This window comes from Staurois parvus, unplaced genomic scaffold, assembly GCF_062004578.1.
Source record: "Staurois parvus isolate SC_StPar_1 unplaced genomic scaffold, SC_StPar_1.0 ptg000192l, whole genome shotgun sequence".
Lineage (NCBI taxonomy): Eukaryota > Metazoa > Chordata > Amphibia > Anura > Ranidae > Staurois > Staurois parvus.
The window spans coordinates 6,750,154-6,770,777 of NW_028317988.1; the positions used below are offsets into that span (position 1 = coordinate 6,750,154).

General features: G+C 40.7%; 1 protein-coding gene across 1 annotated transcript in view; it reads left to right on the top strand.

Annotated features, from left to right (window-relative positions):
* Positions 1-20,624, top strand: part of PKDCC (protein kinase domain containing, cytoplasmic) — a 106,795-nt gene that overhangs the window by 78,821 nt on the left and 7,350 nt on the right. The window contains exon 6 of the mRNA XM_089677829.1: positions 9,589-9,762. Coding sequence (XP_089533955.1) covers positions 9,589-9,762 — 174 coding nt within the window. The remainder of the gene's footprint in view (positions 1-9,588; positions 9,763-20,624) is intronic.

A 20,624-nucleotide genomic window follows, 5' to 3' on the forward strand; every position in this document is an offset into this window, starting at 1 on the left:
GACAGACAAGAGTACAGAGATATTGCAAGGGAAGGGTGGAAAGAGAGAGGAATACAGAGTAAAGTAATAGAGAAAGACAGGAAAAAAGAATGCGAGGGAAGGAGTATAAGAAAATAGGGAAGGCCGCTACTCACGAAGTCTGTGCTAGCCCAACCACGATCAAAACAGCCAATTATTTATTCAGTTTTTAGTTCACACAGGTTGTTTCCTGTTTCTTCAAACCCTGATGAAGGGAGCAGAGCTTAGCCCCCCAAAACGGATTGGCTTCTGATAAAAACATCTTTGGAATAAACATACTTGGACTTGTATATTATGGTGTGGTGTTCTCAATTTTAGACTTTTTTTTATCAGAAAGGGAGAGTATGACCAAGACTGGTATGAAGAAAGAGAGAAATGCCAAGGAAAGGGGGAAATCATAAGAAAAGAGAGAATAAGAAACAGAGAGGGAGAGAAAGAGCGGGTGTGATCTCTCTCTCTCTCTCTCTGAATTGAAATCTCACCCTTCACAAACACAAGCACTGTACAACCCCGTGGAATAATTATTTACTTAAGCTTAGTATAAGCATGACCGTGTGGTTTACATATCGCAAGCTACGTACAATTGCAAAATATGAATCTGCTGAGTTATTACATCTATGGCATGTTTATAAATGAGCTAAGTTGTAATATTTAAAAGTGATTAATTCACTGATGGTTTGGGCAATAAAGGCAGCTCAGTGATGGCTGGAGGAACTCGGAGGAGCTGTGAACAGAGAACAAGAGGGTGGCTTTTAAAGCCATCTGAGACTGAAAGGCAGCCAATGCAGGCTGGTCATATATTAGTCAGTACAGAAGAGGAGGGCGAGAAAATAAAGTGACATTTTCCATGTTCTCTTTCTCATCATCCATTGGAGAGTCATGGGAAGCTTCAGCTGACAGAATCAGCTAGTATTATTTTTTTTCTTCCTTAAAAGGGGTATTTATGTTAAATAAAATAGTTTTTAGGGTGATTACATTTTGTGGTATTGTTGTAAACGTGGTCTGAAAGTCATTTTTGGCGTGGCTTACTCATCCTGCTCATAGGGAATCTGTCAACCTGCTGGAACCCTAAGGACGTTTTACCACCCTTCAGCCCCTCCCCCTCTAGCTGCAGAGTCACCAGCCTGGGGTGTAAAACCACTGCGAGAAGACTTAGACCCCCCTTTGATGCTTTTTGAAGGTGTAGTGCCCAGTGAGCACAATCCCTTCAAGTAAATGTAGCCCCCTACAAGCAACTACATACAATGCATGCGGCATGCTAGTGCGGGATTGAAGCAGACACTGAGGAGGTGATATAACACCAAAGGCTCTCTTAAGAGCGATCCAAATATGAATCACTCTTCAGAGACCAAAGCAAGTGTGAATTGTCCCTAAGAGTAGTTCCTAGGTAGCTTTGTGTGCCAATGTTAGAGCTTACTAGGTGTTACTGATCTTTTTCCCATACAGGAATTCCCAGTTAGTGCCCATACTAAGGGTGGTCGGGTACTGTTCTGCACCAAGGGAGGCCTTGATCTACAACTGCCCCTTGTGATACCTAGCATTCTAGCACAGGGCAGTTGCTGCTCTGCGGTCGTCGTCGTCCCCCATCCACACACACACATAAAAACTCTGGACCTGGGGCAGCTGCCCCTCCTGCTCTCCCTTGTTGCTCCTTGTCCTGGCCTTGTATGTAGGCTGCTATTGTTGGGCTCCTTCTAAAGCAGTTGCCTAGCTGCCATAATGATCCAATGACTTCCATTATTTTTAAGTTGAATCAAGTATACAAACGTTTTTCAAATCTACGTGGTGCCTCCGGGTCACTTATTTAGAAAGTATTGGAACAACCTAGCATCTAGCATTTTCAAGAGTATCAATGGCATACGGTTGCCACCTCATCCCTTTATAACTGAACATATATTAATTACACAGGTTCTGAGGCTAATTTAATCCAGCTAAGGCACTAAGTGCAGCACAGTGGCTAAATGGTTAGCAGTTCCGACTGGCAGCACTAGGGTTGTTGGCTTGAATCCCAACCACGGCGCCACCTGACTGGAGTTTGCATGTTCTCCCTGTGCCTGTGTGGGTTTCCTCCAGTTTGCTCTCACACTCCAAAGACATGCTGGCAGGTTAATTGAATTCTGTTTAAATTGGCCCTAGTATGTGTGAGTATGAATGTAAGGTAGGGATCTTATATTGTACGCCCCTTTAGGGCTAGGGACTGATGTGAACGTACAAGCCCTGCGTAAATTGACAGTGCTATACAAGTACCTCTAAAAAGTGAGTTTAATTACCACCTTAATCTGCCACAGAACCTGCATAACTAATATGTGCTCAGTTTTAAAGGGATGAGGTGGCAACCCTACAATGGCAGACTTTATGTTTCTTGAAGTACAGCTTTACTTTACCTATTTACTGCTTCTACTGGATAAATGTACAGTAAATATGCAGCAATCACTGCTGTAGGATTGCTTCAGGAAAATCGGCAAAAGGTTGGATTTTCTTGGCAGATTGCTATTGTTTTCCCATGAGATAAACCATAGCCAGGTGTGGAGAATCATTCCTCCACCTTCCTCATCCATAGGGATAAACATGCACATTCAGCCAATCCGAATGATCATTTATAGATGCTATTCATAATGCTGTTGTCCCCACCCTACCCCACTGAATGCATCCAAGGATGAAAGTAAATCTAACCTCCTATGACTAAAATTTCATGAAAGTTGTAACTTGTTAATAAAATTTCAAAAGTTGTTTTAAATGCAACTTTCATGAAAGTAATACCTGGTAAGTCTGCCATGGCTAACTTTCTCCCAGGTGTGCTCCCTCGTTGTCACCCCATCAGATGCTTTCCCAATTGAAGACTACCAGTGCACCCCCCTCACCTACTACTAATGCATGAGCCACTCATAGAATGGGTATACCACCTTACACTCATTCTCTGCCCCCTTTAATCTTGCTGCCCATGGTTGGCATAGAGTCTGCACTGTATATGCATGGTCAATCACTTGCTTTCTAGCAGTCAGAAGGTAGTTGAACATGCACAGTGTGTTTTTTTGTGTCAGCTGTGGATGGATAGGGGTGGAGAGTGGGCATGCTGGAGCATGGTGTGACAGCAGATCTGGAGCATGCAGTGAGAGGCCACCCCCTCTCTACCGCTATGCCCTGGGCAGCTGTCCCTCTTGCCCACCCCTTGTCACAGCCCTGCTGACACACATTGCACAGGCATGGTCCACTGTTGTCACTATCAGATAGCCAGTCCAGGTAAATGATGTTCATATAAACCTGTGCATTTAGGCAAGAGACGGTTCACAGAGGCCGTGAGAGATCAGCAGCACTGAGATGCCAACGGTGGAAACAGTATCTTTTGAGAAAAAAAAAATGACAATTGTACATGACTCATGACTATTTAGCAAACTGCATGTCATTTAGTTTGGGTTTCAACCTATTTTAATTTATAGTTTTGAATGGAGAACAATTAAAGAGATACTAAAGGCTTACATTTTTTTTCTAAAAATAACATGTTATACTTACCTACTGTGTGTAGTGGTTTTGCACAGAGCAGCTTGGATCCTCCTCTACTTGGGTCCTTCATAGGTTCTCCTGTCCCCTCCCTCCTGTCGGGTGCCCCCATAGCAAGCAGCTTGCTATGGGGGCACCCGCTGCTCCGTATGTCTATTCACACATGGAGCCGCGGCTCAGACCCTGCCCCCTCTCTCTTCTCAATGGCTCTCGTTGCTGTCTCAACCAGTGAGGAGAGGGAGTCCCAAGATGGATCGAGAGGGGGCTTAGGTGAGTACTGGAGGGGCTGGGGGAGCTGCTGCACAGAGAAGGTTTTTTAAAAAAACCTTGAGCTTTACAACCACTTTAGGCAAAATATAAAGAGATTGGGACTGAAATACAGATCCTGAAGACTGATTAGTTTATAAAGCCGATGCACAATGTACTCATTCATTTTCCTTTTATCAAGTGTTATAGGGAACACACTTATCGACTAAAACTAGGAAAAACAAATTACCACATTATTTGCCCAGGGGCTGTTTTTATCAAGCGTTATGATATCTAGAGCAAATGTCAGCACTTTGCCTAATTTACAGCATGTGTTAACTTATTATGCATGTCCGAGGAATTAGAAGGCCTCCCAGCAAACATGTGGGCACTAGCTAACTTCATTTTGCCTCTAGTTATAGAAATACGCCTTCAGATCAGCTCTCCAAACATAAAATGTTGCAAGAAAAAATAACTTACCTGATAAAATATCCATGAATATTTCGCAATTCTGAATTCAGATTTTCCCTCTTTAAAGGCTACTACTGATGTGCCAAAGTATGCTTACTAAGAACGAGACTTATATTCTGCAACCAGATAGATTCAGTGTACTTTGTAAGTTTGAATGTGATTTGTAGTTATGAGGATTAGGGAAATGGATTTGATTTACTAAAGGAAATGTGGCTGTGATATGTTCTAGTTTCAGTATGACTCCATTTTCGTGGAAAAAAAGTGCAGCAAATAAAAAAAAAAAATGATATAGAATGTACAATTGCTGCACAAGCCATGTTGTAATTTAAAGTGAAAGGTACAAATAAAAAAGACAAACAAACATATTATACTTACCTGCTCTGTGCAGTGGTGTTGCACAAAGAAACCCCGATCCCCCTCTTCTTGGATCCCCCACTGGTTCTCCTGGCTCCTCCCCTTTCCTGAAAGCCCCCATAGCAAGCCACTTGCTATCGGAGCACTCATACGTACTTGCTCCTGAGCTGGCTCTGTACCTATAAGACACACAGAGCTCTGCTCAGTCTTGCCCCCCGCTCCCTCCTCACTGGCTATGATTACATAGTTAGTCTGGCTGAAAAAAGACAAAAGTCCATCCAGTTTAACCATTAAAAAAAAAAAAGTTATAATCCTACACCCACAGTTGATCCAGAGGAAGGCAAAAAAAACCCAGCAAAGCAATTTGCTCCTGCAGGGGAAAAATTCCTTCCTGATCCCCCGAGAGGCAATCAGATATTCCCTGGATCAATTTTACCTATAAATGTTATATCCAGTTATATTCTGTGTATCCAAGAAAGAATCCAGGACTTTTTTAAAGCAATCTACTGAGCTGGCCAGAAGCAACTCTTTAGGGAATCTATTCCACTTTTTCACAGCTCTCCCTGTGAAGAAACCTTTCCGTGTTTGGAGATTACATTTCTTTTTCTCCAGACGTAAAGAGTGCCCTCTTGTCCTCTGTGGTGACCTCAGGGTGAATAACTCTACACCGAGTTCACTATATGAGCCACTGATGTATTTATACATGTTGATCTTATTCCCCCTTATGTATTATACATGGAGATCATATCCCCCCTTATGTATTATACATGGTGATCATATCCCCCCCCTTATGTATTATACATGGAGATCATATCCCCCTTATGTATTATACATGGAGATCACATCCCCCCTTATGTATTATACATGGAGATCATATCCCCCCTTATGTATTATACATGTTGATCATATCTCCCCTTAATCTCCTCTTCTCAAGAGAGAATGAATTCAGTTAATCTAATCTTTCCTCATATCTGAGCTCCTCCATGCCTCTTATCAGTTTGGTTGCCCTTCTCTGTACTTTCTCCAGTTCCCCAATGTTCTTTTTGTGAATTGGTGCCCAAAACTGAACTGCATATTCCAGATGAGGTCTTACTAATGATTTGTATCGGGGTAATATGATATATCTCTCTCTCTGGAGTCTATAACTCTCTTAATACAAGAGAGAATTTTGCTCGTTTTAGAAACCGCAGCTTGGCATTGCATGCCATTATTAAGCTTGTGATCTACCAGAACTCCCAGATCCTTCTCCACGATTGATTTCCCCCCTAGTATGTATGATACATGCATATTCTTAGCCCCCAAGTGCAGAACCTTACATTTATCAACATTAAACCTCATTTGCCACATAGTTGCCCAATTACACAGAGCATTGAGGTCGGCTTGTAAGTTGGAGACATCCTGTAAGGACGTTATTCCACGGCACAGCTTGGTGTCATCTGCAAAGACTGAAATTATATTTTTAATCCCAGACCCTATATTGTTTATAAATATATTAAAAAGTAAGGGTCCCATCACTGAACCTTGGGGTACACCACTAACAACCCTAGACCATGCAGAGTATGAATCATTAACCACTACTGAATACAATCTTTTAGCCAGTTTTCTGTCCATTTACATACAGATTTTTCCAAGCCTGTAGACTTTACCTTACACATTAGTCATGTGTAGGGAACTGTGTCAAATGCTTTTACAAAATCCAAGTATACCACGTCCACCACCACCCCTCTGTCCAAGTATACCACGTCCACCACCACCCCTCTGTCCAAGTATACCACGTCCACCGCCACCCCTCTGTCCAAGGTTTTGCTCACCCCCTCATAAAAAGAAATCAGATTTGTTTGGCAACTTCTGTCTTTCATGAGTCCATACTGTCTGTTGCTTAAAGTATTTGTTTCCAGCAAGAACTCATCTTTGTGGTCTTTTATTAAACTCTCTAGTATCTTCCCAACTATTCCCACTACTGTGTCTGAGCCAATGAGGAGGGAGAGAGCCAGGAGAGCCGCTGGTTTTATCCAAATCACAGGTAAGTATTAGAGGGGGCTGGGAGGGCAGTTGCACACTGAAGGTTTTTTACCTTCATGCATAGGATGTAAAAAAACCTTCAGCCCTTAGAACCACTTTAATGTTATTAAAAATGACCTTTTCTTCTCAATATGCAGCTCTGTAATTTTATCTCAAATTCAATGCAATATGGCAACCTGGAGGCATTTTGTACACAGCTGATGTGCAGAAAGCCTTAAAAAATGTCTTTACCTGCTTGTGATTGGCCCACTGATTCAGATTTTAGGCATCCCCTGCAATAAAAATTAAACTTTGGGGAAATCTTATATCACATTTAAAGGGACGCAGACAGGGCATCTTTTCTCTATAGAATACGGAGTGTGCATCAGCTGATTAAAATGAATCAGCTACTCCCATTCAGAATAAGTTTGCAAAGTTTGCAATCAGTCTGGTAAAACAAACAGCTATTGTTTTACAGCAATAAAGGTAGGAATCTGCTACAGTTTGTTAAAACCCTGCAATGTACATAGATCACCCAGAGGAGATTGTTTGTTATAAGCAGTTAGATTCTTTCTTGTTCAGTCTGCATATACAATTGCCATCTTTTGTGCATGTCCTGAATCCTGCTCCATGTAATAAATGTTCGTATTGAGAGTTCCCTTCACTGGAACTAAGGGGCCAAGCCCAACCCCTGAAAAACAACCCCCACATCATAATCCCCCCTTCACCAAACTTTACACTTGACACAATGCAGTCAGGCAAGTTCCGTCCTTCTGGCAACTGCCAAACCCAGACACATCCACCAGATTGCCAGACAGAGAAGCGTGATTGGTCACTCTAGAGAACACGTCTCCACTGCCCTAGAGTCCAGTGGCTGTGTGCTTTACACCACTGCATCCGACGCTTTGCATTGCACTTGGTGATGTAAGGCTTGGATGCAGCTGCTCGGCCATGGAAACCCATTCCATGAAGCTCTCTATGCACTGTTGTGCTAATCTGAAGGCCACATGAAGTTTGGAGGTCTTTAGCTATTGACTCTGCAGACAGTTGGTGACTTCTGCGCACTGTGCGCTTCAGCATGTGCTGATCCCGCTCTGTCATTTTACGTGGCCTACCACTTCATGGCTGAGTTGCTGTTGTTCCCAGTTGCTTCCACTTTGATATAATATCACTAACAGCTGATCATGGAATATTTAGTAGCAAGGAAATGTCACGGATGGACTTATTGCACAGGTGACAACCTATCACGGTACCACGCTTGAATTAACTGAGCTCCTGAGAGCTTTCCATTCTTTCACAAATGTTTGTAGAAGCAGTCTGCATGCCTAGGGGCTTGATTTTATAAACCTGTGGCCATGGAGGTGATTGGAACACCTGAATCCAATGATTTGGAGGGGCGTCCCAATATTTTTGACAATATAGTGTATATATATATATATATATATATATATACACAACTTTAAAACAGCAGTCTAAAATTTTATTTAAAAAATAATAAAATTGACCCCAAACCATTATACTTTACTCCTTTCTATAACAGCATAAATTGATTGATGGACTATTTTTATATTGTGGAATACATTTGGATATTTTGCACTACATTCACGCTTGTTTGCATTGTAATAACTAAATATTGCACCCCTAGACAATGACTTGATCCCAAACATCTTCACTTCTCATAACCTCTTGAAATATTTTTAAGATACTACATGTATCTGTAATTTTAATATTCTATACAAACCAGCTTGGGTGTTGGTCCTTCAAAATGACGCAACTTACACATTTTTTAAATAAACCATTAAAAAAAGGAATATTTGAACTTTGCTCATGCTGTTTCTTTGGCTTGTTTGAGAAATTCATATTGTTAACTTTTATTTTTTTTTCCACATCCACATAGATAACTCTTTGCCTGTTTTGTTTCAAAGCTGCAAAGGGAATTCTCCTGGTGCATGCTGTTTAGTGTAAAGCAATTGTTTTATCATGTGAACTGTCTGAATGTGAATGTATCAGGTCATTATAAATATTGTTTTTAAGAGTGTATAACAGAAATAAACATTGATATGCAAGCATCTCTTTCATGTGTGCCCCTCCCCTTTCACCTGCCATTTTTTCAGCAGCTGGAAGGTGTAGCAACACATAAGAATGAGCACATCAAAAGAAAAGGTGTGAGATACCTCTTCAAGCCTACAGACTGAAGCACTATATTTTAGTGTCCTTTTTTATTTTTACATCTTTGCATTAATATACTGTATACGTTTTGCTTTGGATATATTGAGGAAGAGTTAACATTTCTGTCAGGTTTTTGTTTATGTCTTTGACCTCATTGAGGAGATATCCCCTTACTTTCTGTCTCTATGACACCAGTACAAGAAATGGTGGTTGCAGTTGTCACCATAACAGGAAGAACCAGCAGCCAGAAGTTCCAGCTCTACCTCACTGCTAAAAAAAAAATGTGTTTTTGTCGGGCTCTCCTTCTAATCCTGAGAACTAGTGGAGGAAATATCCCCAAGTGGGACACAGAAGGCTGTAGGCTTTTCCCACTCTATTAAAAAAAACAAAACAAAATGTTTGGCCAACATTGGGCTTTGAAGAGATCACATAAGTTCTCTAAATGAATCCAAAAGCAAAAGAAGAGATGGTATAGTCTGCATTGACCCGTGACTCATACAACCTTTATTCCAGCACAACAACCAGCGTCAATCTCTTCAGTATTCGACATCCTGGGAGTGTTGGATGCCATTTCCTGTGTTCCCTGCCATGTTCTGGTTCCTCCCAACTGCTATGCCACTACAGGACTGACATAGGGGTCAATGGATAGAGCCACAGTATGGTGGGGACACAAGGATCAGACACCTCCAAAAATTCTCCGAGGAGAATGAGGGAGGCTACAGTTCTGGAATGAAGTTATCTAACTCTTCTCCTTCTTTTAGAGACCAAGCTGGGTCTATTTAAGAAAATGCAAGTCTTCAGTCTTAACATTTCTTATCTGATTTGTTTCAGAGTATAGTCGGGTAGAAGGTGTTTCTATACTAGAAGAAGACTACAGATGTTGGCCATCTTATCATCATGATGGATGTCTCCTCTCAGTGTTTGACCTAAATGAAGCAATAGACGTTTGTGAAAGTCATTCCCAGTGCAAGGCCTTTGTCTGGACCAATCAAACAACATGGACAGGTAATGCACATCTTTATTGTACATTTAATTCTATGAATTATTGTTAATCACTATGGAATAGTTTAAAAAAGCTGGTGCAAACAAAGCTGACATAAAAGTGAGGCTGTGGCCTTTAGCAACCATGTATCTCTATGCTTCATTTGTTAATGTTGGTTCATCATTTCTATAGAGAATTGGACTGAAAGGAGAACTACAGGCAAAACATTTTTTTTTCATTTTGGGTAGAGCAAGGGACAGTTATAACCCCTGTCAAAATTTTTTCGCCATGTATGTTCCACTGCGGAGATTTCCCTTAATTTCCTGTCCCATAGCCAAAAAGGAAGTGAGAGGAAATCCTTACAAATTAAGGGAAATCCTTGGGGACCCTCAGGTCACCAAAACCATTGTAAGATTTCCCCTCTATTACTTTTCTGGGAACAACCCAAAGTTTGGGATTTTCTTTTACTTTCACTTTTAATGATAATGATAAACAGGAAAAATAGAGAGGGTGAATCTCCTTAACAAGTACACAGACAGCAATAAATACTGACAGGGGTTCTAATAGATCTCTGTTCTATCCAAAACAAAAAAAAATAAGGCTGTGTAATAAACTTTTCCTTCTCTCAATGGGCCTAATCCATTGGAATGAAAGAAGTATTGTCTAAAATTGTCAGTGTTGTCCATAGCAAAGTTATCCAGCACTCAGAGAAGAAAGGGGAAGAATCTCAATGGTTATTATGGTATATGCAAACTGGCTGAGAAAAGGCTTCCTTAGACACTGGTGTGAGCAACCATCAGGAGCCTGGTTTGTAATCACTCCTGCTTCCAAACCTCTAAAGTAGACTGGAGCCCAAACTGAGAACCCTACAGAGGATGACCTGTTTTTTAAAAAACATTTTCACTGTGCTTGTGTGCTTTCTGGTGACTAAGCCTAGATTTCTTCCAAAATCACATTGGCGCAAGTCTAGCACTGCAAGACTTGCTGAAGCTGCACAGATCGCCCAACCACAGATTTGGTTACAGGAAGACTGGCAAATAGTGTGGTCAATAGTGTAGTAATACTACATTTGCAAACTTACTGTAAGTGCCCAGTTATCATTTCTTTACAAGTGACTAGCCTATAAATGAATATCTTAGCCTACAGGCCCAGTTGTGAGGCTCTAATAACTGTAGCTACAAAAGACTGACTTTGACAACTAGAGATGAGCGAAGTATTGAAAAATTCGATTCGGCTGATTCGGCGAATTCCAGTATGAAATTCGATTCGATGCGAATTTCTTCGCTACGAAGATGGCTTATAAAAAGGGTTTCTAGGCTTCAGAGAGCCTTTAAATTAGTGCAGAACACTGTACCTTTAATTTAAATGCCCTTGGAGATCAGGAAGGAGAAGGAGAAGGAGAAGGATGAGAAGAAGGAGAAGGAGAAGGATGAGAAGAAGGAGAAGGAGAAGGATGAGAAGAAGGAGAAGGATGAGAAGATGGAGAAGGAGAAGGATGAGAAGAAGGAGAAGGAGAAGGATGAGAAGAAGGAGAAGGATGAGAAGAAGGAGAAGGAGAAGGATGAGAAGATGGAGAAGGAGAAGGATGAGAAGAAGGAGAAGGAGAAGGATGAGAAAAAGGAGAAGGAGAAGGATGAGAAGAAGGAGAAGGATGAGGAGAAGGAGAAGGATGAGAAGGAGGAGAAGGATGAGAAGAAGGAGAAGGATGAGAAGATGGAGAAGGAGAAGGATGAGAAGAAGGAGAAGGATGAGAAGAAGGAGAAGGATGAGGAGAAGGAGAAGGATGAGAAGAAGGAGAAGGATGAGAAGAAGGAGAAGGAGAAGGATGAGAAGAAGGAGAAGGATGAGAAGAAGGAGAAGGATGAGAAGAAGGAGAAGGAGAAGGATGAGAAGAAGGAGAAGGATGAGAAGAAGGAGAAGGATGAGAAGAAGGAGAAGGATGAGAAGAAGGAGAAGGATGAGAAGAAGGAGAAGGAGAAGCAGAAGGAGAAGGATGAGAAGAAGGAGAAGGAGAAGGATGAGAAGATGGAGAAGGATAAGGAGAAGGAGAAGGATGAGAAGAAGGAGAAGGATGAGAAGAAGGAGAAGGATGAGGAGAAGGAGAAGGATGAGAAGAAGGAGAAGGATGAGAAGAAGGAGAAGGAGAAGGATGAGAAGAAGGAGAAGGATGAGAAGAAGGAGAAGGATGAGAAGAAAGAGAAGGATGAGAAGAAGGAGAAGGATGAGAAGAAGGAGAAGGATGAGAAGAAGGAGAAGGAGAAGCAGAAGGAGAAGGATGAGAAGAAGGAAAAGGAGAAGGATGAGAAGATGGAGAAGGAGAAGGATGAGAAGAAGGAGAAGGATGAGAAGAAGGAGAAGGAGAAGGATGAGAAGAAGGAGAAGGAGAAGGATGAGAAGAAGGAGAAGGATGAGAAGAGGGATGAGAAGAAGGATGAGAAGAAGGAGAAGGATGAGAAGAAGGAGAAGGATGAGAAGAAGGAGAAGGATGAGAAGAAGGAGAAGGATGAGAAGAAGGACAGTTCTGTGACAGTTTCTGTCTATTTCTGACAGTTCTGGGACATTCACTCCATACAGCGGTTTAAACCGCTGTATGGAGGGAATGTCCCAGAACTGTCAGAAATAGACTATTTCTGTCAGTTCTGGGACATTCACTCCATACAGCGGTTTCAACCGCTGTATGGAGGGAATGTCATAGAACTGTCAGAAATAGACTATTTCTAACAGTTCTGGGACATTCCTTCCATACAGCGGTTGAAACATTGTATCTATTTGTTTCCATAAATGGATTCATTTATGGAAACAAATAGATACAATGTTTCAACCTCTGTATGGAAGGAATGTCCCAGAACTGTCATAAATAGTCTATTTCTGACAGTTCTATGACATTCCCTCCATACAGCGGTTTCAACCGCTGTATGGAGTGAATGTCCCATAACTGTTAGAAATAGACTATTTCTGACAGTTCTGGGACATTCACTCCATACAGCGGTTGAAACCGCTGTATGGAGGGAATGTCATAGAACTGTCAGAAATAGACTATTTCTAACAGTTCTGGGACATTCCTTCCATACAGCGGTTGAAACATTGTATCTATTTGTTTCCATAAATGGATCCATTTATGGAAACAAATAGATACAATGTTTCAACCGCTGTATGAAAGGAATGTCCCAGAACTGTCATTAATAGTCTATTTCTGACAGTTCTATGACATTCCCTCCATACAGCGGTTTCAACCGCTGTATGGAGTGAATGTCCCAGAACTGTCATAAATAGTCTATTTCTGACAGTTCTGGGACATTCACTCCATACAGCGGTTGAAACATTGTATCTATTTTTTTCCATAAATGACATTCTGCATATACACTTAGAGGAGCGCTGCAGATACACTTTTTGCCGGCTTGGAATTATTCTTATTTTCATCCTACTTCTTCTTCTTCTTCTTATGAGGATGAGGATGAAGAAGAAGAAGTAGGATGAAAATAAGATTAATTCCAAGCCGGCAAAAAGTGTATCTGCAGCGCTCCTCTAAGTGTATTTGCAGAATGTCATTTATGGAAAAAAATAGATACAATGTTTCAACCGCTGTATGGAGTGAATGTCCCAGAACTGTCATAAATAGTCTATTTCTGACAGTTCTATGACATTCCCTCCATACAGCGGTTGAAACCGCTGTATGGAGTGAATGTCCCAGAACTGTCAGAAATAGTCTATTTCTGACAGTTATGGGACATTCCTTCCATACAGCGGTTGAAACATTGTATCTATTTGTTTCCATAAATGGATCCATTTATGGAAACAAATAGATACAATGTTTCAACCGCTGTATGGAAGGAATGTCACAGAACTGTTAGAAATAGTCTATTTCTGACAGTTCTATGACATTCCCTCCATACAGCGGTTGAAACCGCTGTATGGAGTGAATGTCCCAGAACTGTCAGAAATAGTCTATTTCTGACAGTTATGGGACATTCCTTCCATACAGCGGTTGAAACATTGTATCTATTTGTTTCCATAAATGGATCCATTTATGGAAACAAATAGATACAATGTTTCAACCGCTGTATGGAAGGAATGTCACAGAACTGTTAGAAATAGTCTATTTCTGACAGTTCTATGACATTCCCTCCATACAGCGGTTTCAACCGCTGTATGGAGTGAATGTCCCAGAACTGTCAGAAATAGTCTATTTCTGACAGTTATGGGACATTCACTCCATACAGCGGTTGAAACATTGTATCTATTTTTTTCCATAAATGACATTCTGCAAATACACTTAGAGGAGCGCTGCAGATACACATTTTGCCGGCTTGGAATTAATCTTATTTTCATCCTACTTCTTCTTCTTCTTCTTCTTCTTCATCCTCATCCTTATAAGAAGAAGAAGAGGATGAGGATGAAGAAGAAGTAGGCAAAAAGTGTATCTGCAGCGCTCCTCTAAGTGTATCTGCAGAATGTCATTTATGGAAAAAAATAGATACAATGTTTCAACCGCTGTATGGAGTGAATGTCCCATAACTGTCAGAAATAGACTATTTCTGACAGTTCTGGGACATTCACTCCATACAGCGGTTTCAACCGCTGTATGGAGGGAATGTCATAGAACTGTCAGAAATAGACTATTTCTAACAGTTCTGGGACATTCCTTCCATACAGCGGTTGAAACATTGTATCTATTTGTTTCCATAAATGGATCCATTTATGGAAACAAATAGATACAATGTTTCAACCGCTGTATGGTTGAAACCGCTGTATGGAGTGAATGTCCCAGAACTGTCAGAAATAGTCTATTTATGACAGTTATGGGACATTCACTCCATACAGCGGTTGAAACATTGTATCTATTTTTTTCCATAAATGACATTCTGCATATACACTTAGAGGAGCGCTGCAGATACACTTTTTGCCGGCTTGGAATTATTCTTATTTTCATCCTACTTCTTCTTCTTATGAGGATGAGGATGAAGAAGAAGAAGTAGGATGAAAATAAGATTAATTCCAAGCCGGCAAAAAGTGTATCTGCAGCGCTCCTCTAAGTGTATTTGCAGAATGTCATTTATGGAAAAAAATAGATACAATGTTTCAACCGCTGTATGGAGTGAATGTCCCAGAACTGTCATAAATAGTCTATTTCTGACAGTTCTATGACATTCCCTCCATACAGCGGTTGAAACCGCTGTATGGAGTGAATGTCCCAGAACTGTCAGAAATAGTCTATTTCTGATAGTTATGGGACATTCCTTCCATACAGCGGTTGAAACATTGTATCTATTTGTTTCCATAAATGGATCTATTTATGGAAACAAATAGATACAATGTTTCAACCGCTGTATGGAAGGAATGTCACAGAACTGTTAGAAATAGTCTATTTCTGACAGTTCTATGACATTCCCTCCATACAGCGGTTTCAACCGCTGTATGGAGTGAATGTCCCAGAACTGTCAAAAATAGTCTATTTATGACAGTTATGGGACATTCACTCCATACAGCGGTTGAAACATTGTATCTATTTTTTTCCATAAATGACATTCTGCATATACACTTCGAGGAGCGCTGCAGATACACTTTTTGCCGGCTTGGAATTATTCTTATTTTCATCCTACTTCTTCTTCTTATGAGGATGAGGATGAAGAAGAAGAAGTAGGATGAAAATAAGATTAATTCCAAGCCGGCAAAAAGTGTATCTGCAGCGCTCCTCTAAGTGTATCTGCAGAATGTCATTTATGGAAAAAAATAGATACAATGTTTCAACCGCTGTATGGAGTGAATGTCCCATAACTGTCAGAAATACACTATTTCTGACAGTTCTGGGACATTCACTCCATACAGCGGTTGAAACCGCTGTATGGAGGGAATGTCATAGAACTGTCAGAAATAGACTATTTATGAAAGTTCTGGGACATTCCTTCCATACAGCGGTTGAAACATTGTATCTATTTGTTTCCATAAATGGATCCATTTATGGAAACAAATAGATACAATGTTTCAACCGCTGTATGGAAGGAATGTCCCAGAACTGTTAGAAATAGTCTATTTCTGACAGTTCTATGACATTCCTTCCATACAGCGGTTGAAACATTGTATCTATTTTTTTCCATAAATGACATTCTGCAAATACACTTAGAGGAGCGCTGCAGATACACATTTTGCCGGCTTGGAATTAATCTTATTTTCATCCTACTTCTTCTTCTTCTTCTTCATCCTCATCCTTATAAGAAGAAGAAGAGGATGAGGATGAAGAAGAAGAAGAAGAAGTAGGCAAAAAGTGTATCTGCAGCGCTCCTCTAAGTGTATCTGCAGAATGTCATTTATGGAAACAAATAGATACAATGTTTCAACCGCTGTATGGAAGGACAGTCCCAGAACTGTCATTAATAGTCTATTTCTGACAGTTCTATGACATTCCCTCCATACAGCGGTTGAAACCGCTGTATGGAGTGAATGTCCCAGAACTGTTATAAATAGTCTATTTCTGACAGTTCTTGGACATTCACTCCATACAGCGGTTGAAACATTGTATCTATTCTTTTCCATAAATGACATTCTGCAGATACACTTAGAGGAGCGCTGCAGATACACTTTTTGCCGGCTTGGAATTATTCTTATTTTCATCCTACTTCTTCTTCTTCTTATGAGGATGAGGATGAAGAAGAAGTAGGATGAAAATAAGATTAATTCCAAGCCGGCAAAAAGTGTATCTGCAGCGCTCCTCTAAGTGTATTTGCAGAATGTCATTTATGGAAAAAAATAGATACAATGTTTCAACCGCTGTATGGAGTGAATGTCCCAGAACTGTCATAAATAGTCTATTTCTGACAGTTCTATGACATTCCCTCCATACAGCGGTTGAAACCGCTGTATGGAGTGAATGTCCCAGAACTGTCAGAAATAGTCTATTTCTGACAGTTATGGGACATTCCCTCCATACAGCGGTTTCCGGCAAAAAGTGTATGTGCAGAGTTCCTCTATTCTGCAGATACACTTAGAGGAGCTCTGCAGATACACTTAGAGGAGCTCTGCACATACACTTTTTGCCGGCTTGGAATTATTCTTATTTTCATCCTACTTCTTCTTCTTCTGCTTCTTCATCCTCATCCTCTTCTTCTTCTTCTGAGGATGAGGATGAGGATGAAGAAGAAGAAGAAGAAGTAGGATGAAAATAAGATTATTTCCAAGCCGGCAAAAAGTGTATGTGCAGAGCTCCTCTAAGTGTATGTGCAGAGCTCCTCTAAGTGTATCTGCAGAATAGAGGAACTCTGCACATACACTTTTTGCCGGCTTGGAATTATTCTTATTTTCATCCTACTTCTTCTTCTTCTTCTTCATCCTCATCCTCTTCTTCTTCTTCTGAGGATGAGGATGAAGAAGAAGAAGAAGAAGTAGGATGAAAATAAGATTAATTCCAAGCCGGCAAAAAGTGTATCTGCAGAGCTCCTCTAAGTGTATCTGCAGAATAGAGGAACTCTGCACATAAACTTTTTGCCGGCTTGGAATTATTCTTCTTTTCATCCTACTTCCTCTTCTTCTTCTTCTTCTTCTTCTTCATCCTCATCCTCATCCTCAGAAGAAGAGGATGAGGATGAGGATGAAGAAGAAGAAGAAGTAGGATGAAAAGAAGAATAATTCCAAGCCGGCAAAAAGTGTATGTGCAGAGTTCCTCTATTTCTGACAGTTCTCTGACAGCTTCTTCACATGTACAGCGGTTGAAACATCTGTATCCTAAATGGAAACTAATAGATACAATGTTTCAACCGCTAAACATGTGTTCCTTCTGTCAGAGAACTGTCAGAAATAGCGGAGCTCACTGCAGGGACACTTTTGCCGGCTGATCGGGAAATGTTCGATTCGCGCACCCGAAGTAGGCAAAATTTCGGATTCCACGCGAATCGAATATTTCCTGAAATTCGACTCGAATTCCGGATCGCCAGGTTCGATTCGCTCATCTCTATTGACAACCCTTTCTTACAAATGTATCTATGCAGGTGATTGTTTAAGCTGTGATACTATCAGGGGATGAAATGTATGCATTAGGACCTGTGTCAACAAGATTTGGTCAGAGTCATTGGCATCAGTTTGGGATGCTTCTGAGATCATTCAGAATTCATTCATTCACATGTGTATTTGACCTGCAGTCGACATCCTTCTGACCTGCATTTGATCTGCTTCAAGAGGGTTTTACATTCTCAAAGACTAGTATGAGGAAGAGTAGGCGGAAAGGAGCACTCGGAGTCCAGTAAGTACAAGTTGAAAGATGAGTTTGAAGGTGATTAATAGAAATTGCAACAAGGTTAACAAGCTGCACACCAGTCACTTGGAGCCAGAAGTGAGAGCCCCTCAGGGCATGCCTCCCCGCTTCACCGCATAAGTGAAAAAACTAAAGAGTAGTGGTATTTCACCGGCAGCACCCCCTTATACTTCCATTTATCCTTCACCTCTCATGTTTCTTACATTGCACAGAGGGGCGATCCCCGAGGGTCTCTCACTTCTGGTTTCAAGCGCCCAGTGTGAGGCTTGTTAAACTAGTTGCAATTTTTATTAAGCACCTTCAAGCTCACCTTCCAACTTGTACTTACTGGATTAAGGGTGCTCCTTTCCACCTATGCTTCCTAGTTCTCACATAGAAACAATCCTAAGATCATATCCAGAGGTAGCAGCCAAGGCCCAAAAAAGGGCTACGTGTCATCCCCTTTTAAGTTAGGCACAAATTATTTCAAGTGAAGCCTTCCCACCTCACCATTCACCCATGACCAGTGACTGATCGAATCAGCCCAGTGCGTTCTCCAATCCTAAGGAGCCATAGATTACTATGAGAATGCTAAATCTGGTTAAAGTATACAAAAGCCCATTGACACAGGTTCTTAATGTGCTTTGACTGTGATAAAATCTCTGCTCTTCTGTGTCTGATGGAGTGAAGCTATACTCTTGGGCATGGCATGTGCTGGAACCTAAGGTTCTTTGATAATTGGAGGTCTGCACATTGCTTTATGCTTTTTTAAAACATTCATACATAAGATTCACACTGTAATAGAGAAATATTTCTCTGACATGAAAGAAGAAAAAGTGAACCATCTGCAGATAAAAAGGTGAGAATTCATTTGTGTCACTGAATAAGTCAATGACTTAGATCCAGCCATGCAGATGGTGCCCAGTTCAACAGTCATTAGATCAGCCAGAAGTATCTGGGGAGGAAAAACATACAACGCTCTAGTGAAAGATAGGCCAAAATGAATGTGGAAGTGAGGAAGGATGGATGGTGTAATTGAGACTAAGCAGACAGCCAGCAATTCTCCGTTCCTCCGTACAAGAAAGCTGTTATATATGCAGTATACAGGCAGTACACAGAAGGGTAGAATCTGGCTTGGTAAATAGCAATCAGACAAAAATCAGAAAACGTGCCGTGTAATCTAATTAGGTGATTAAAAAAGTATTGTTTTATGTTTTGTTTTCAATTATGATTCAGACACTGTCTCACACAACTCAGTGGCTAGGCCTGTAAAGGAATACCTTTGTAAAAAACAAATATATATGCATGTATGTATGTATATATATATATATATATATATATATATATATAAAACAAATATATTTAGTACAATGATAATACAGGGATCACTATGCTGTGTCTGATTTTGTAATAATCTGGACTTAATGTTATTTTTATCAGATAGATCTAAATGTGGAGTGGAAAACAGTAGCCCTGATTCATCAATTTTCTAACAATACCTAGGGTGCTCTAAAGAGCATCTAAGGCATGTAAATGTGAACTCTTACATAGGCAAGTCTTTTAAGTATGCCTTAAGAGCTCCTGCCATGAATAAGACCTAAAGATAAAATTAGGGCACATCAAAGGTCCATCAGTTAGTGAGAAGTAATCTGGCAGCTTGGGTTACACATTAGTAAACTGGTAACTGTGTTGTGAGTGTGACAAAACTTCATTAAATTTTAATATTGTGAACGCTCAACCCTACATTACAAAAGGCAGGCACATCGATCTTGATCACAGGTACTGTATGTCTCTTCTTCATAGAGGGGTATATATTTATTTATTTATTTCAGGTACTTATATAGTGCTGTCAATTTACGCAGCGCTTTACACATATATATTTTGAACATTCACATCAGTCCTTAACCCTCAAGGGGTGTACAATCTAAGGTCCCTAACTTACATTCATACATACACATACTAGGGCCAATTTAGACAGGAGCCAATTAACCTACAAGCATGTCTTTGGCGTTTGGGAGGAAACCAGAGCACCCAGAGGAAACCCACGCAAGCACAGGGAGAACATGCAAACTCCATGCAGTAGGCACCATGGTTGGGAATCGAGCCCATGACCCATGTACTGCAAGGCAGACGTGCTAACCACTAAGCCACTGTGCCGCCCAACCTGTTTTTGGGCACTTACCATATTCCCTACATCAGGGCTGTTTTTTTCTGGTGACTTTATTCCTAAGGCCAAATAAAGTAAGTCAAAACCATTTCAAATATATATATATATATATATATATATATATATATATAGGTTAAAGAATGTAAAAAAAAAAAATAGACTATTAAAAAATGTTAGTCTGTAACAGCATCAATGAGCAAATTGGCCTGATTCATCAAGCTGCCAACAGTTTTCAAGGGACATAAGGTGCTCTTTAGGCATTTTTTTAAATAACAAACATGTCATACTTACTTTAATGGTTTTACACAGAGCAGCCCCAATCATCTTCTTCTTGAGTCCCCTACTGGCGCTTCTGGCTCCTCCTCCTTGACCATCGCCCCCAAAAGCAAGCCACTTGCTATGAGGGCACTGGTGAGTGCTCACTCCCAACCCCCACTCTATGCGTCTATAAAACACATGGAGTCATGGCTCAGCCCCCCCCCCCTCTCCTCATTGGC